At 37.6% G+C, this 19,526-nt stretch overlaps 1 protein-coding gene across 10 annotated transcripts in view; it reads left to right on the top strand.

Moving 5' to 3' along the window:
* agtpbp1 (ATP/GTP binding carboxypeptidase 1) overlaps positions 1–19,526 on the top strand; it is a 239,741-nt gene that overhangs the window by 95,141 nt on the left and 125,074 nt on the right. For all 10 annotated transcript variants that reach the window (XM_078214458.1, XM_078214452.1, XM_078214454.1 and 7 more), the window contains 4 exons: positions 1,749–1,786; positions 5,706–5,914; positions 13,900–14,077; positions 17,483–17,577. In XM_078214458.1, the coding sequence (XP_078070584.1) occupies positions 1,749–1,786; positions 5,706–5,914; positions 13,900–14,077; positions 17,483–17,577 (520 nt within the window). The remainder of the gene's footprint in view (positions 1–1,748; positions 1,787–5,705; positions 5,915–13,899; positions 14,078–17,482; positions 17,578–19,526) is intronic.

Genomic DNA, 19,526 nt, shown 5'->3' on the forward strand with positions numbered 1-19,526 from the left:
CTTACAGGTAATCAGAAACTTGACAGCCAAACTATATTCTGCTGAACGTAGTCATGCTCTGACCATTATGTGACTCCAGCAGCAACACAGTTGATTTTTCCTACCTCCCCATTAGGGATGGATGACAAATAATTAGCAAATGACACCCATACTCAGATCCACTGCTGCAACTTTAACACAACTCAGTATTGTGTAGCTCTAAAAAGGAACAGCATTAGTTTGTCTCAAATCTGTGACTGATCTGCCACATGTGGTGAGTAATGAGCATATGGGACAATGCTGATCTACTTGATGTGTTTAAGATGAACAGATGCGTTCATAAATTCGATAGAGGGAAATTATTTTGTCTAGCAAGAGAGTCTTGAACAAGGTGATGCAGACATATGGTTAGAGCTCAGCTGCTCAGGGGTAATGTCGCAGGAGGGCAAGTGGAAATCTGGAACTAGTAACCCTCCCAACTATTCCAAACAAAACTATTGAGATTAGGTCAATTGAAAACTTTCGAACCAAGACGGATTTTTGTAAGGAAAAGGTGTTGAGAGTTACAAAAGCAAAAAGGGTAAATGGAGGCAAGATATGGATTGACCAGGATCTACTTGAATATTGGAATAGTGTTGAGGATCTAACTTGTTTATTGTTGTTCTTAGTCTGTAGTTTGTAATTTGTCTTAGTATGGGATATTTTCAACATTTTTAGTTCACCTCTCTCAAAGCAGAGGCGGAGGGATTTATGTTTATGCTCCTATATAACGCATCTGGTCGTCTTTCCTTGTGCAAACTGCATCATCTCTAATTCAGGGTCAAAATTTTGTTGCGTGACCAGCTTCAAATCACTGACCCAAATTTCTGTATCTGTGGTAATGTAGGGATAAATTGTAGAAAAATACATAGAACAATATATTAATTGTAGCAAATATCCACGTATGACTTATTTTGTTACTTATGGTTTTTCTTATCATTTGTGTTTTGTTAAAAATTGGTAGCTTAACCATTCTGGTCTGTTTTTAAAAACATTTTTGCAGTTTGTTGATGGGATATTCAGAACTACACGTGGCTGAGAACATGGCATATGAATGTAAAGATAACGCCAGTAGCTTGAATGACTTTTAAAATCCAAAGAAAAACAAATACAATGTTGTTTGTTTCTTCCGTTAATAATTTTGTTCAAAGCTTTTCCAAATATGACTAAGCAAAAAAAGTAATCCAAATCTTGTGATTGAAGAAAGGGAGACATTGGACCTTCGCATTAATAGCCCACTTTAGAGCCTCAATTGGCATTGAGGTGGAAATGTTCTCCATGAGTCTTCCCACCATGGATTTAATCTAGGCAGAAATGGGAAGGTGATGGGGACCCCACTCCTCATGCTTTAATCTGATTAAATACTCGCACTACCTGCTAACTGATCTTGGGGGAGGGCATTAAATTATGCCCATAGATACTAACCTCAGGCTTTATTTATCTTTGTTCCACTTGTTTAACTTGTACTATTATAAGTAATTGTGAACAAATTTGTTATTTTGTTTAGTAGTACTAAGGAGATGGTTCAATGTTAATTACTTAATCTGGAGCAGATTTTAAATTTTTTGCAAAATAACCAAATCTTCCTTTGTTCTTTTATAAACTCTTATCAATTTCCATTCTATCAGTTTAAATTTGTAATCCTTGAAGGAAATTTATTTATGTCTTTTTTTATCCCTGCCATAATTTGTTAATGGTTGCATCGTATGGACTGTGTGGTTTTTTTGCAGGGTCTCATTAGACACACTGGCAGCATTGCTGAAGTCCAGTAAGTGTTTTACCTAGTTAACTATCTATGCAAGTTAATCAATAAGGAAGGACATTTTGTTTCCTCTTTAAAATTTGTTTTTACAATTTGCCTTATTTTTCCACCTCTTGGATTTTGCTGGGACATAAATCTACAATGCTAGTAACTCTTTAGTTTGATGCCCATTTGAACACAAATCTTGCAGGCATCTTGATTACGCCTGATCCCAATATCTCTGATTTTATTTGTGCTTGCTGGGAGATGCTCCATTCTTCACAGGTGCCTTTTTCATGATGTAATTCAGATTGAGACTTGAGTGGTACAGAACATACCCCACCCCTAGTCACTTTTATAAGCATAATGCCTTTGGCATACTAAAGGACATTAGTGTATTAGATTGAGTTTTAAGACAATCCAATAGTTTTGTGGTCACCAATGCGGCGACTAGCTTTTTCTTCCAGATTTATTTAATCAAATTTACGTCTCAAATGGATGCAAGTGATCCCATGGTATTATTTCAAAGAAGAGCGAATGAGTTAGTCCTGACCAATGTTTAACCCTCAGTTAACATCACAAAAACAGATGAGTACATTGCTGTTTATGGGAGATTGGTGCCACATTTTCTGTATTATAACAGTAACTACACGTCAGAAGTGCTAACTTGGCTGTAAAGCACTTTAGAGTGCCCTGTGGTCATGAGAGGCATTAAATAAATGCAGGGTTTTTGAGTTGTTTAAATTTAGAGGATGCAATTAATAATATGATGTAAAGTTACCATACAAAAATTACTTCTAAGTGTCACGTTAGCACATTGTAATGTTACTGGACTAGGAATCCAGAGATTTGAACGAATTCAGAGATAATAAATTCCACCAGCAGCAATTGAACAAATCTGAATAAAAAGCTAGTCTTTGTTTTGATGACCAATCGATTAGATTGTCTTAAAAAACTAGCTGTTTGGTTCACTGATGTTCTCCTTAGCTAGTCTGGCCCACAACAATGTGATTGACTCTTAACTACCCGATGAAATGGCAGAATAATCCATTCCGTTGTTTCAAACTGCTACAAAAAGTTGAATACAAACAGCATTTTAAAAAAATAACTTCCACCTCCCCATAAAAGTTTACTAAACTTTTTGTTTGTGAGGAGTGATGCTTTTTGTACTTTTTAAGACATAGGAACATTGGACCTAAACGCAAGACTAGGCCATTCAGCCCTTCAAATCCACTCCACCATTTGATATGATCATGGCTAATCTGGTATTGGTCTCAACCACTTCCTTGTCTATCAAAAATCGAATTCACCCTTGGGTTCAGAGACCCAGCCTCCACTGCTTTCTGGGAAAGAGATTCCACATACTAACAATCCCTATGAGAAAAAAATTCTCCTCCCCTCCATCTTAGAAGGGAGACCTCTTATTCTTAAACCATGTCCCCTAGTTCTAGTCTCCCCCACAGGAGGAAAGAGCTTCCTTGTCTCCACCCTCTCAAGTCCCCTTAGGATCTTAAATGTTTCAAAAAGATCACCTCATTCTGCTAAGCTCCAACAGGTATGGGCCCAAGCTGTTCAACCATTCTTCATACGATATGCCATTGATCCCAGGAATTAGTTGAGTGAACATCCTCTGAAGTGCTTCTAATACAATTATATCCTTTTTCAAACAAGGAGACCAAAACTGAAAACAGTATTCCAAATATGGTCTTACCAAGGCCTTGTACAGAAGTAAAACTTCACTGCATTTAGATTCCACTCCCCTGGCTATAAATGCCAACATTCCATGTGCATTCCTCATCAATTGCTGTAACAACATACTGACGTTTTGTGATTCATGCACCAGAATATCCAGATCCTTCTATACCACTGAGTTCTGCAATCGCTCTCCATTTAAATTGCAAAATGCTTTTATATTCTTCCTGCCAACTTGAACACTTTCCCACATTTTACTCTGTCTGCCAGTTTTTTGCCCACTCACTTAACTTGTCCATGTATCCCATTGCAGACTCTTTACCTCCTCTGACAACTTAAATTTCCTACGTATCTTGTTGTCACTGGCAACTTTAGCTACCATACTTTCAGTCCTTCATCCAAACCATTGATATAGATTGTAATGAGTGGAGGCCCCAACACTGATCCCTTTGGCACGCCACTAGTTACAGCTTGCCAAATTCAAAAATACCCATTTATCCCATTTATTCCTGTTAGCTAATCGAACATTTATCTCTGCTAAAATGTTACCCATTACACCATGTGCACTTATTTTTTGTACAAACCTTTGGCATGACACTTTGTCAAATGCCTTTTGTAAATTCAAGTACACCACATCTACAGGCTTCTCTTCATCCAACTTGTTTGTTACCTCTAAAAACGCTAATAAATTAGTTAAACACAATTTCCCTCTCAAAAAACTTTGTTTACTCTGCCTGATCAATTATGAATTTCTCAGTGTCCTGCTATAACCTCCTCAATAATGAATTCTAGCAATTTCCCTATGGCGGACTATAAGGCTTATAGTTTCCTTCTTTCTGTCTCCTTTCTTAAATAAAGTTTTTACATTTGTTATTTTCCAATCCACTGGGATTTTCCAGAATCTAAGTAATTTTGAAATTTTAAAGTCATTGCCTGTAAAACCTCGCAGCCACTTTTTTAAGACTTTAGAATGCAGGCCACCTGGCTCTGAGGGCTTGTCAGCCTTTGGATCTAATAGCTTTCCAAGCACATTTTCCTTTGCGAGAGTCATTGTTTTAACATTTTCCTTTCCTTTCATCTTTTTTATTTTAAGTATCTTTGGGAAGTTTTCGAAGTCTTGTATGGTGAAGGCGGATGCAAAATGCCTGTTCAATGGCTCTGCGATTTCCTTGTCTTCCATTATCAATTTTCCAGACTCTCTCTCTCGTAGACCATCACTAATTTCAGTTATTCTTTTCCTATTAAAAATACTTGTAGAAGTACTTGCTATCTAATTTCATATTACTAACTAGCTTTCTATCATACTCTACCTTTACCAGTTTTTAGTTATTCTTTGCTGGTTTGAAAACTTTGTCCAATCTCCCGACCTACCATCAATCTTTGCAGATTTGTGCAGTGTTTCTTTCAATTTGATACAATCCTTAACTTCCTTATTTTGCCATAGATGATATATCCTTCTCAAAGACACTCTTTCTCACCGGTATTTGGTAGAAATCTTTGCTGAGAGTAATCAAATATTGCCCTTAATGTCAACCAGTGAATCTCTACTGTCCTATCTTTTAACCTAGTTTCTGAGTTTACTTTAGCCAGCTCTGCTTTCATACTATTTGACCCACACCACACCATCTCACCACCTTTTCCTAGCTTCCTGTCTTTTCGAAATGTCAGATTGCCTTCAATATTCAAATTGCAGTCTCGTTCGCCTTACAACCTTGTTGCTGTAATGATTATCAGATCATATGTATTTTTTTAAATCTGCGCTAACATTCATCCATTTTATTATGAATGCTGTATGAATTCAGGCACAAAGCCTGTAATTGGTACTTTTTTAAACCATTTTTGCGATCTCCGGCCTTGCATGCCACCCCCTTCCCCCCGCCCATTTAGTTTAAAGCCCTCCCTACTGTCCTAGTTGTACAACTCGCCAGAACACTGGTCCCAGCATGGTTCAGTTAAAGACCACCCCAAAGGTACCGCTCTCACTTTCCCCAGTACTGATGCCAGTATTCAGTCTCCAGCTCTTTGACTCTGAGCTGAAGCTCCTCAAATTGCTGACATATACTGCAGATGTGGTTGCTTTGGATTACACTGGTGCCCATTGGCTCCCACATACCTCCCATCCTGTCCTGCAACACATAAAGTATATCTATTATTTATAATATAACTAGCTGAATGCCAACATCAATAAACAACTATTTCTTCATTTTTGTATAGTGAAAAATTTTTTAAAATATGTATGTATCTTTTATTATAGAAACCAATGCCAGGAGGTCAGTAGATAGGGGGTACCTTCCTGTCCTTCTCACAATTTATATCGATTGGCATAGACATGACTCAAGGCATCGGCACATGCTGATCCGCAAAGGGATTTTGACCTGTATCAAGAATATCACAGGTATCAAGTTGGGCAGGAAAGCCTTTGTGGATGCTGAAGGGATGAAGGTCTTGTATAGTACATCTCAAGTAAGTGTATGGATTGTTGCTTAACAATTGCGTAATTATTTGGACCTAATTGTACATTGAAAACTAATTGCAATCTCCATCCAGATAGATCTTTGAATATGAGCATTTATGTTATATTTTAATCAACTGCCATTCTGACTGCAGACAACTGCTTTAGGGTAATGCTTAAAGTAATATGCAGAAGTTCTTCCAAACACTGGAAAATAATAGAACTGTATAATCTTTCAGGTGATGGTAATTAAACTATTCTAATGCGTGTATTCTCTAATGCAGTCAAATAATACATATGTGCTAATAAACCTTAAACAGCAATTTAATAAGTTAATTAAAATTGTCAACTTGAGTCTTGTGAAGAAATCATTCGCAAAAGAAAAATTCAATAGCATCTATAGGACATTTTTTCAGCATTTTGCAATATATGTGCATTTTAAAATCTTCTGCACATTTTAAAAGACTATAGAGGAGAGATAGCACGGGCACTATTACACATAATTAATGTTTAAGGCCAGAGCACTAGTAGATAATTAACTTTGAACCTCTATTTAAGAAGGGAGATAGAACATGTTCTGAAAATTCTGGAGCAGCCAGCTTAACATCAGTACAAATAAACAATGGAATCCATACTGAGGGAGTAAATAGAAAAATATGTAGAAAACAAAATATACAATATTGAATCATCAGTATAGATCTCAAAAGCTTAAGTCTTGTTTAACCATCCTCATTGAATTATTTGAAGAGGTAACTAGTGGTGTAATGCAGTAGAAGTTTGGAATGCTTCTACACACAACAAATTATTATTTTTTAAATTCATTTACGGGATGTGGGGCATCGCTGGCTAGGCCAGAATTTATTGCCCATTCCTGGTTGCCCTTGAGAAGGTGATGGTGAGCTGCTTTCTTGAACCAATGCAATCCCTGAGGTATTGGTACTGATTGAAAACAACTGTGGTTTGCCATTTGAGAGGGGAAGTAAGAGTCAACCCAACCATATTTCTGTGGGTCTGGAGTCGCATGTAGGCCAGATTAGTTAAGGGTGGCAGGTTTCCTACCCAAAAGGACATTAGTGAACCAGTTGGGTTTTTATGACAATGGACAATGGTTTTGTGGGCATCTTTTGACTTTTAATTCCAGATGTTTTATGTGAGATCAATTGTTCATGTTAAATCAGATTCATAGTCTTCTGTTAACCAAAAATATTAAGGGATATGGGCAAGGCTGGGTTATATGAGCTTAGGTTGCACATCAGCCATGATCAGGTTGAAAGGAGGAATAAACTTTCGGAGCTAAATGGCCTATGTTCCAATGATGTAATTTGTCTGGATTTTTAGAAGGCCTTCAATAACATGCCATGTAATAGATGAATGAATAATATCAGACCATATTGAGTCAAGGGGCAAATAATCGAATGGATAGCTAACTACCAGACAGAAAGCAAGGGGTAAAAGATAACTATTCAGGGTGAGAGAAGATAGAAAGTGGGATCTCACAAGGACTAGTACTGGGACCACTGTTATTAAACAAAAATGTTATTTGTGATTTAAATTTTGTAATCAAAACCGCAAGTTTTAAATTGGAGGACGGCACCAAATTTGGATGAAGGAAGGGAGTTAGTTCGGAGAATTGGAATAAATTACAAATGAACTCGCAGAATGACATATAATTGGCAAATGAATTTCGTGGATAATTGTGATGCATTCCATTTTACTATGAACAAGAGGATATATATTGCTTCAAAAATAAGAATCTAAAATGGGTGGGGGAGCAAAGGCAGTACAAATGCACGTATCACTAAAAGTAGCACACAGGTTAATAAGTCAATTAAAAATAGCAAACCAGCGGTTTATTTCCAGAGGGATATAATTAAAAAGTAGAGAAGCTATGTTAAATTTGTAGCAAACCTTGGTTAGACCATGCTTGATGCGGTCACCATGATATAAAAAGTTACAGGGGCACTGGATAGGATGGAAATGAGATTTATAAGGATAATACCAGAAATGCATGGGTTTACACATGAGGGAGGGATCAAGAATCTGGGTATTTTCTCTTGAAACAAGAGGGCTGAGGGGTGACCTAATACAAGTCTTTAAGATTATTGAAGTTTTTGATACAGTAGACACAATGTTTTTACTTGTGGTAAAGAAAAAAACTCAAATGGGACTTCAAACAAAGCTTGTTTATCCAGAAGGGATGAGAATGGTTGAGACAAATTGGATAGGTGCATTTAAAGGGAAACTAGCTAAGTGTAGAGGACGGAGAGAATACAGGTTATACTAATCGAGTCAGATATAAGGATGGAAAGAGGATAGTGTGAAGGATGCCATGGGCTGTCCGGGTTGAATAATCTGTTTCTGTGCAGTATATGCTATGTACTTCTGTGTTCTATTTAGAGCACAGTATTAATTAAATTTCTGCTATAATTATAAAGCAACATATATTAGTTTGAATCGCTGTCTTCTAACAATTATGATGAATTTTATTTGCAATACTGGCAGTTACAAGATCAAACATGCCCACATTTATTAAGGTGAAATGACTGTTTAGCTTAGTAATTTATTAGGCCGTTCCTACCTTTTAACAAAATCAACCTTTTGTTTATTTAATAAACACCGAGAAAAATAGATACAGTTTTCCTTAGGGTGACATTGTGAAACCCAAATTTCTTTGTGGTAATGTCATAAAATTGACCAATCACAAAATTGTAATAATCCTATCACACTCTACATGACCAAGTAGATCATTAACATAATAATTGACAAAATTATTAATACAATTTAACAGTGCTTATTTACACAAGACTCATCCTTCACAAAAAGCAAGTGCGTTTGCTCTGTTTAAAGAGACTTCAGGGTATGTTTCCAAGTTATGGCCAGTGAGGTAAGAATAGGAAATTCTTCCTCCAATCCATACGATCTTCTATGTTTCCCTTTATCATTGAACTCATTCTCTACCAGACATTTTGGAATTATCAGAAGTGTTTTTTTTTTCTATAGTCCATGCATGTGGACCAATAAAAGAGATGTACAGTTGTCTATTCCTGACAAAGGACATCAATAGAAATTAACAAATGGTTTATGTCATGCACAGTTTGACCATCAACCTTGTAAGTGAATCTGTTGGTAGGAATTCTTTGGCAGCTTCCTTAAAATGTGTTGTCTTTACTATATCTAGGTCAACGATCACCACTCTACTTTCTCCTTTTTTCCTGTCCCCATACTAATTACTTCTTAATGATGTGCTGTACTGCTGTCCCCTGGGGAGGGTGCTAAGTTGGGCAGAGCAGCGGCATAGTCACTTTACCAGTCAACAATGGCGGTTGATTCCACATTCGTCACTTGGTCACAGATTTTTGGTTCCTCTGTCCAGGTTTATTTCTCTTTAATTTTGCCAATTGTTTTGAAAAAGCTATAAAGTGCATTTGAAATATTTTCAACCTTTTGAGAAAGTTAGAACTGTTTTTCTTCTCATACAATTCAAATCCTAAATATTGTGGATGGTTATTTCATCTTATGTTAGGAAATAAATTCTTGTGCCTCTTTGCTAACATGTGTTTGATATGGTAACAGACATAGACATTGCTATATAGAATGCAAATATAACTTCAGAGCCATTATTTATATGCAACTACATTTTTATTGCTAAGGAAGTAGTTACTATTTCATTTAACAGAGACGCTTTGTTTTGACATGAAAACAGTTACTTGAAGTTAATGAGCTTGGTTTTAGCCTTTAGGTGAAATGGAAGCTATTATTTCAATTTCATAATCTTATCTGAATATGGATGATACCTTCTAATTTCCTATGTCCCAGTTTTGAGCTTCATTGGAAACAAGAGGCTTATCTCAGACAGTGTGCTTTCAGTTCTTCAGAATTGATCAAGATAGTGTGGAGGCTTTAAGGATAAAATGCTGCATTTTGTTTATATTGCAGTCCAACGTTAGTGTTAGTAAGATAATTAGTTGTGCTTTCTGTTATTTCTGTACTATTGAAAATGTCATTTAAAAGCTCTGCCAACTGAAATCTACTCTATCAATTTTCAACTTATTGTTTATGGTCTGGACCTGATGGAGTTTATTCTTCACCTATCTCGACCTGATAGAACACTGGGGGATCCTTGTCAATTCAATGTACTAATTATATTAATGAAGATTTCTGTTCTGGGCTGTACCACACCATCAGATGTTGGGTAGCTTTTAGTCTTCATCACTTGGATAGTAGTCTGGTGCAGTGGATTTCTTGCTTGTTGTTGAATCTGTCTGACTTCATTCCATTGAAATTTCCTTCTTTGTAAATGTAAAACTATACTCTGGTTCATAAGAAGAAAGTGATTCCTTCTGAAAGCCAACTTTCATCGTCAATAAAATATCTGGCACAAGCCTAAAAAATGTAATACCAATTGTGGTCCTGTACCTTTAATTCACTGCACCGTTTTGCATTGAACCTTTTAGAGTGGTTCATCCATGTTATTCCCAACCCTTCTGGCAAGATTCCAGTGTTAGTCCGAATATGAGCTGGAAAATTCCATTGAATAAGCACATAGGACAGATCTTGAGAAATTGCTCATGTCAGAGTTTTGTTTCCTCTTTGTTCCTCAGGCAGTAAGATGCACTCTACTGGAAACATTCATGCTACTTGCATGACTTTCTCCTTTGAACCTGTTTTTTTGTTCAGTTGAGTACAGCAATTTATAATTTGCTATGAAAAAATGTGGCTGTTGTAAATAAAATTATCAATGCATCATAAACTTCCAACAACGTCAATCTGATACTTAGTTTTAGTAAATGAAGTTGGCACATTGAAGGAGTATTAGTGGGAGGGCACTTTGGTGGTAGTGATCGTAATTCAATAAAATTTAACTTGGGTCTTGGAAAGGATGAGAGAAAATAGATTGATTGGCACCCCTTCCATAAACATTCATTCCCTCCAACACTGACGCACAGTGTCAGCACTGTGCACCATCTACAAGATACACTACAGAAGCTTACCAAGGCTCCTTAGGCAGTACCTTCCAAATCCATGAGTGCTAACATTTAGAAGAACAAGGGTGGCAAACACATTGGACCACCATCTGGAAGTTCCCCTCCAAGTCACTCACCATCCTGACTTGGAATTATATCACCAATCTTTCAGCGTTGCTGGGTCAAATTCCTGGAATTCCCTCCCTGACACCTCTGTGGGCGTCCTTCACTACATGGACTTCAGCAGTTCAACAAAAAGATTACTGAAGACAAATGCAGGTCTTACAGTCTGAAACAGGAGAATTTATAATGGAGAACAAGCGAATGGCAACTACATTAGTTCCATCTTCACAGAGGAAGACATAAATAACTTTCCAGAAATTCAGAGCAGATTTTATTAATTTACTTAGACCGGGTTAAGTAGAATCAATGCAACGGGGGGGGGGGTGTGATTTTCAGCCCGCACTTTCCGTCTATGGGAATGGCGGCATGTGCTCCAAATCCAGAGAGTGCGATTTGTGCCGGTGAGTTTCCGAGTTCCGATATTACTGGCCTTTCACCAGTGGAGTGGGGTGAAACACGCTGCGGGACCGCAGAAAGCTAATTTTAACATATTAGCATTTCATTAGCAGCAGTCTCTCCGGGACTTCCCACTCACTGGATAGTCAGCTGCCGGCACATTGGCACCATTTACAACAGGTTCACCTAGACGTGAACTTTTTGTGGGGGGTCTCCCCCGGGGTCATAAGTGTAGCCCTCAGAGGAGAGGGACATGGCCAGGCAGTGGCCTAGCAATGCCAGGTTGGAACCATGCCAAGTTGACACTGCAAGGTGCCTGGAGTGTGAAGGCACTGCCCGGCTATGTTCCTCACCACCTGGGGGCTATACGTAGCCTGTGCACCCCTGGAGTGGTCATCAGGATTGTTTTTCATTTTTTGAGATCCAGTAGGGTTTCGCGCCGGCATGACATCATGCCGGCTAAGTGGGAAGGTATGTTGAGGACAAAACTTATCAATGTCAAGCCTGCTAGTGATATTACAATGAATGCTAACATATGCTCGCACCTCACCAGGCGTGAACCTGATTGCATCATCAGGGGGGGAGTGGGAAAGATCCGGAGCTGAAATCTGGCTGGCACAGAACCCATTTTTGGCCACTTGTGAGATTTAATGGCCATTATGGGATTTGTGCCCATGGCTAGCACGGTCGCCAAATCACAGCTGATATTATTGAATGGCGAAGTGGGTGCAAGGGGCCAAATTGCCTACTCCTCTTGTTCCTTATAAAACCATAAAACTCCTACAGTGCAGAAAAAGGCCATCGGTCCATCGAGTCTGCACCAACTCTCTGCAAGAGCACCCAGGCCTACCCTCTGCCCTCCCCGCATTCTCCCTAACCTACACACCTTTGAACACTAAGAGGCACTTTAACATGGTCAATCCACCTAACTAGCACATCTTTGGAGAGTGGGAGGAAACCAGAGCACCCAGATGAAATCTACACAGTCATGAAGAGAACGTGCAAACCAAGTCACCCAAGACCAGAATTGAACCCGGCTCCCTGGTGCCATGAGACAGCAGTGCTAACCACTATGCTACTGTGCATTTTAAAATACTGTGGCTGCATGAGCAGCTCAGAAGCTGGGAGTTCTGCGATAACTTCTGAAAGCTATCTACCATAATTTCCCAAGTATAAAATGTATTTTTCCCTAAAAATTGATCAGTTATGGTGCATATTATACATGGTAAATCAAAGTTTTTTTTTGCAACTGGTAGGTAGGCTTCATGTGCAATGCAGTTGACCCCTTTTGGAATCTTTCCCTAGCAAGGGTGTGGGTTCTTTTATTGGGCCCACAGAGGAACTCTGATCAGATCCCAATTTCCCTGAGATTATCCAAAAGCAGAAGGATAGAAACTTTCTCAAGGAAGGCTACAAATGAAAATTGCCGTAGCGTTACTTTTAAGACTGGCTTGGTGACAGTTGTCCTCCTGAGAAAAACTTGAAACAGGCTTATTACAACTCCCGAAGTCACTCACCATCCTCACTGGGAACTAACACTGTTCCTTCACTCTTGCTAAGTTAAAAATCTGGAACACCCCCATGACAGCACTCTGTGTATACATACAACAGATGGACTGCAGCAATTCAAAGAGTTAACTCGTACCACCTTTTCATGGAGAGTTAGGGATGGCAGCAAATACTGTCCATACCAGGGACCTTCACATCCTATGTACAAATAAATAACGCAGATATAAAGAACGGTAGGCTTTAGTTGTTAGTTTACATTTTGTTTTGGCACTCAGCAACTGGGCACTATCTCAGATTTGGATATGCTTTCATGGATGCTTACAACCCTTTGTTTCCTGGCCTGAATAATTGTTCTTGTGTATAGCCCTGCACATTGTGTGCCAATAGATTTCCTGGTAAATTGGTATTCTTGGCAAAACGTTCAATTTTCTCTTCACCTGATGTCCACAAATAAAGTTACAGTCGGCCATCATTGGAAAGCATTCAAGAGCATCAGATGTACTTTTCCATTCCACCTTCATCAAGAGGCACTGAAGCCAATGCTGTCTGCCCCTGTTGCTGCTCTGGCTGGGAATGACAAACTTAGCAAAACCTCTTCTTGGTTTGCATGGGGTCTATACCAGACTGTTGGCTGAGGAATCTCTTTAGCATTGCTCATGAAAACCAACCAGGATACAACTATTGATCGGAAAGACTATGTTGTGTCAGTTGTCTATCTGTAGTACAAAGTTCTTTATTTTAACCACATTGTAATCTTCCTTACTGGTACATTCTATTTTGGTGCACATATTGCAGGAGCTGCCCTTGCAAAATAAAGGAGGCAATTCACAGTTTTTTAAAAATTGCTATTTAAGTTTAATATGTTTTATTTGCACATTTAAGATGTGTTTGATTTAGTCTTTGATGAACAAATAAACTTAATACAGTACTGTAATTCTTTGAAGAGAACTGTCTTATAGAATCTGCAGATTAACATTTTTTTCTTAATTAATTTTATTTTTCAGGATTGCCTTTCAGTCAGAACTCTGGATCCACTGGTCAATATCTCTAGTCTCATCATGAGAAAATGTTTCCCTAAAAATCGTCTTCCCATTCCAACCATTAAAAGTGTCTACCACTTCCAGTTGCCAATAATCCCAACAAGTGGTCCTGTTGCTCAACTCTATAATTTAGCTCCTGAAGGTAATTTTTCAGAACTTGCAACATCCTTCTCCAGTACAAAAATTAAAGTGAATAAACGGTATATTAGTAAGTGAATGCATATGCAAGGTGCACATTGAGAATGGGATAGTGAGAACAGCTTCACTTTGCCAAAGTTGCATTCCTTCCACTCAGATAGGTAGGATGAGCATTTGTTTCATTCTGGGTAAATAACATTAGGATAATTACCCAAAGTATTAGGATGCAGTAGTTTTCTCTGCCACTGGCATTAGATTTTATCACATCCACCTTTAGCCATCGGGTTAGGAATAGGAGAGATGTATGAAAACACATTTCTTTTTGTGCAATTCTAGAACAAAATTAATCTCTGACTCCGATAAACAGATCATTTTCTGGTAAATGTGTGTGCTTCCATGTATCTATTAACAGCTGTCTCATAATGTTGTCTTCCACAGAAATGGGTCTTATATCGGGAAATGAGCGATAAATTGAATAACCTTGGGCTATTCTATTGAATTCTGATTCAGTAATGTCTGATGACCTTGTTGTGTGATCATGATTACTGATCCTGTAATTATTATATGGAGTCATAGAATGACTCGGCACGAGGAGACAATGTGGTCCCTCTGTTTGTGCCAACTCCTGGAAAAAGTTATCCAGTTAGTCCCGCTTACCTGCTCTTTTCCCATAGACCTGAAAAATTTACCCCTTCAAGCACTTATCCAATTTCCTTCTGAAATCTATTCTGAATCTGCTTTCATCAGCTTTGCCAGCAGCGCATAACAGATTACTAAGTTTTGTTTTTCCGCTTGTTGCCTCTGCTTCTTTCGTCATTTTCCTTAAATCTATGTTCACTAGTTATTGACCCTTCTGCCACTGGAATCAGTTTCTCCTTATTTTTCATGATTTTGTACACTTCTATCAAATCTTCCCCCAACCTTCTCTGCTACAAAAATGAAAAATATCCAGGTTCTCCAGTCTCTCAAATTGAAGTCTTCCATCATTTTAATAAATCGCTGCACCCTCTCCAAGGTCTTCTGAAATTGTGGTGCCCAGAATTGGCCACAGTATTCCAGTTGGGGCCTAACTTTGTTTTTTAGATAGCTGTCGACATTGCTATGCAGATTGTGACCTCTGGCAGTGTAGACAAGTTTGTATTCCAACTTGACCAAAGTTAATCTGATGGTCCTTTTGTCTGTTGTACAGTACCTAAAAAGAAAGTTCAAGAATGAGAAGGCTGCTGTTTCAGACATATGCAGGACTAACACTTTGCATTCACAAACTGCTCTTACTTCAATAACAATTTAGGCAGAATTAACTGTGACTATATTAATTTGTATTTTGTTAAGATAATTATGGTAGAGGAATTGAAGGAAGAGTAGAGCTGTTTAATACCAGAGGTGAATGAAGGTGAAGAATCCAGTGTTAGATCAGTATTTCATAATACTCTTCTTAGGCTGTCCCTCAGGATCAAAATTGCTTAATATTTAGGAATGAAGTTAAAGCCAGAATGCTCCAAAATGAAATCAAATGTATTTATGATATTTCACTTCTGGCCAAGAGATCAGGTAGACAGATGCCAGTTCTGTGCCTCTGCCACTCTTGTTGTATAGCTGTGCTAAGAGCACCATAGCTTTTATGCTCTTCTGGTTTTCCCCTCCATACAAAGGTTTCTAGCCTCCCTATAGCAGCACTGTTGAGACTGCTAACGTGCCATTTTGCAGAATCAACCATGTTAAATCTGCTATGATACAGTTGGGGTTAACATGGTTGATTTCTCAAATGGCAAATTATCTCCCCTTGTATCACATCCTTGGCTTCTTAAAGTTTGTCACTAACTTAAAGTTCTCCTTCCTATCAATCAATAAGTGGACTGAAAACAGCAAAATTCTATTTAAAAAATGCTGGAAAAACTAAGCAGCTCTGACAGCATCTGGGCAGAAAGAAACAGAGTTAATGATTCAGATCGCAAATGTGTTTCTCTCTCCACAGAAGCTACTGTCTTTGCTAAGTACCTGCAGCAATTTTAGTTTTTGTTTCAGATTTGCAGAATCCACAGTATTTTCTTGTGACAAAATCATATAATGTGGTCATGTCTTGTAGTTTGATCAACTAGAGTAATTAATTTGAGGAAAAAAAACTTCCCTTTAATTAAATTTGATTATCAATATGTTGTACTCACTGATGGTTCACTAGTTCCAAATAGCTTCACTATGCTAACTACTGTGTCATTTTCTTTTCTTGGGATGTGGGTGAGATTGACAAGACTGCATTTACTTCTCTATCCTTGCTTTCCTGAAAAGAAAGAAAACTTGCAATTATATAGCGCTTTTCACAACCACAGCCAATGAAGCACTTGGTTGGATTGTAAGAAAGAAATAAGAGTGAACTTTGTTCTTGAACCATTTCTTTGACAACTTGATGGCTTGTAAAGCCATTTCAGAAGGTGTTAAAGGTCAACTGCTTCATGAATGAAATTGTCATATGCAAGCTAGACAGGGCATGTCTCCAATTATATATCTTGTTCTCAAATATGCTAATAGACAAGTAATGTACCTTCAATTATTAACATAGCTTTCTCCTCAAAATGCAGTTCTTTTCTAACATTCTTGGAACTGGGATGAAGCTTCTCAAAATTAATGTTTTAATGACATTCATTTCACCACCATTTCTCTCTATTGATATGCAGTAGCAACGGGAGAGCCATATATCTGTAAATGATATACACATCACAGTCCATCTTGGCCGCAAACAGTTAGGATTCACTAAAGAATTAGGATGATATTGTAAGCATAATTTGTTTGTGCAGTTTGCTGATAAAATGCAATCCTTTATTCCTGTTGAATTGCTCAGAAATGTTGGTGGATTGCTTGCAAAATGTTCCAAGCAAGTTTGATTAGCAAAGAGTGATAAGTACATCAATTGATTTAATTTAACATTTGTCATAGTTAACAATCTAATGATAAAGTAATTGTAGTAAGTTTATTGTGTGTATTATCCTGAGTAACAAAAGTAATCTTTTTGCAGGGAGCATTGTGAAAGATAATTTAAAAACTTTGAAGTTTGAAATCCTATCATGAAATTGTTTAAATATATTAGAAACTAAAAGGAGCGTGTTCCTTGATGAAAATTAGAACCAGAACATAAAGCAGAAGTAATACAATAAGTTTATTTACAATGATCATTGGACCAACTGAAAAATCATTCTATAATGATGGCAACAGTTATTAGCAGGGACTAGCAATGTTAGGAAGTTCAACAGTTCTGAAAATGATATGTTCATTGTAGCGAGCTAACTGACTAGCAGTCCCTCCTTTATCATTTTCAGTATTTGAAGGTTATAAATAGCCAAAGTACTTGATTAAAGTTTTTAACAAGCCTCTGTATTGTTTAGAGTTTGTAAATTCTTTTAAACTTCTGTTTTAGTTGATGATGTTGTCGATGAAAGTGATGACACAGATGACACTGAATTAGAAACAGACAATGAAAATGAAGATGAAGAAAAAGATGAAAACAAGAAGGTGATGGACTCACTTTGTTTACAAATTGCACTAATTTTCGGATTGACACCAAGGATCAATTATATTGCCTATAAGATGCAGCAGGTTTGGGGAAAAAAATAAGCAGTGAAAGTAATTTGGGGTTGTGATCTTTTAGATATGCACCCTTCACCAGAACTGTACACAAGGAAATGCAGGTGCTTTAAGGTTGTAAAACAGGAAGAAGGAGACGAAAAGGAATTAAGAGATGGAATTAATATATTTTATTTAGAAGTAACAAATAGAAAACCTTTAGATGAAAATTAGAGCGTGAAGAGTTAAGAGTATTTGAAGAATTCATACCATAACTTTTCCTGTAGTATGGGCTGGCTACCTAATTCTTATGGATTTTCTTGCACACCAGACATCTTCATCTTTCTTAAGTGCCACATATCTTGCAATTTATACCATATTCACTTGCACTATTTTGGGTCAACGATGTCTCTGATTTCCTGTAATATTGTAATTAACAGTTATCGTCAGTACCCCTCATTTCACCATTATTTAGAAAGCTTCTTGCCTTTATGTATATGTGGCTATTGGTTCCTTAAATCCAGTCTTCCTCCCCTTCAATTCTGATTGACTAGTCATTATCCCTGAATATTATGATACTCCTATGATGCTGCATTGTTCTGATCACTTCCACCAGTCTCCCTGGCCTTCACACATTCTGTCTTTTAGATTAGATGATGCCCAATAACCTGTGATCCCTGAAAATCTCTTGAAGCTCACTCCATTTAGGTACTCTGGTGCCAGCTCTCCTTACCACAAAAACAATCCGAGTTATTGACTAAGTTAACTTTGTTCCTTTTGTGTCTTGTTTTTACCAAGCTTAATTTTCCTTTAATTTCACCCTATAAAAATACGCAGTAATATTACTTCACAACCCCTCTGTTTCCCTAACCTACTCCTTCATATCTATTCCCTCAATTCCTCGACTAGCCTTTCTTCATTTGGACAGCTCCAGAATTAAGTAGATTGGCCACTATTTTGTGATGTGGAGATGCCGGCGTTGGACTGGGGTAAACACTATTTTGTGCACATTCTTCTTGGGACAAAATAGCCAATCACTCTCCTAAGCATTATCCCACTCACTGCTACTGTCACACTGAGTCTCCTGTCATGTTCATTGATTTAATGATCTCATCTCTGGTCATAGATACGGTGCCCTGAGCTTTGTTAAACATTTCTTCATTGACCAGTTTGGCACAATTTTCTATGTCTCAACCTAATTGGATTTATACATTTTCTGCCTTTTTTCCATTTTAACCCATACATTATCTGTTGGTGGTGTTACCACAGCCTTCCCTTCTAGTGGTCTGTCTCTTTTGTGAAACTTCTAGGCCTGCTTCTGATACCCAACTCTTAAATCTACAGGAAAACTTATTACACAGAACGAATTTTTCAGAGTTGCTAGGTCCCTGACCACCTGAATGCCTCTGTCTGGCACTTTAATCAACAGGCATCTATTATGGAAGTATCTAGTTCAGTGTTCTTCTGACAACTATAAGTGTTTCACAATATACACAGGTTATTGCACTCGTATCCCTTTCCATTTCTTGTGTGGCCAAGTCAGGATTGGAATGGGTTTACTGGATTGAATGCCTTCAAGTGAAATATGATAAAGCAAAATCTTTAAATATTATTTTAAAAAAACGTTTATACCCCAATTTATTATTTCTACAATTCTTGATAACTTTGTTTTTAATGAAAAAAGCGTTTTTGTGTGAATCGACATTGTAAGGGACGATTTGGTGGATCTGATCAGGGAATTCTGGAATAAGCTATTGGCTTGCATTCTTATGAAACATTTTGTTTCCGTGGATTATTCTAATCAATTGCCCTAAGCACTGCTTGTAAAATTTGAAAAGTTGTAGTATGCAAGTTGTGAAGCATCTGGTTTTAACTACTCAGTACATGTTAACAAAAAA

Source organism: Mustelus asterias, chromosome 6 (genome assembly GCF_964213995.1).
Source record: "Mustelus asterias chromosome 6, sMusAst1.hap1.1, whole genome shotgun sequence".
Lineage (NCBI taxonomy): Eukaryota > Metazoa > Chordata > Chondrichthyes > Carcharhiniformes > Triakidae > Mustelus > Mustelus asterias.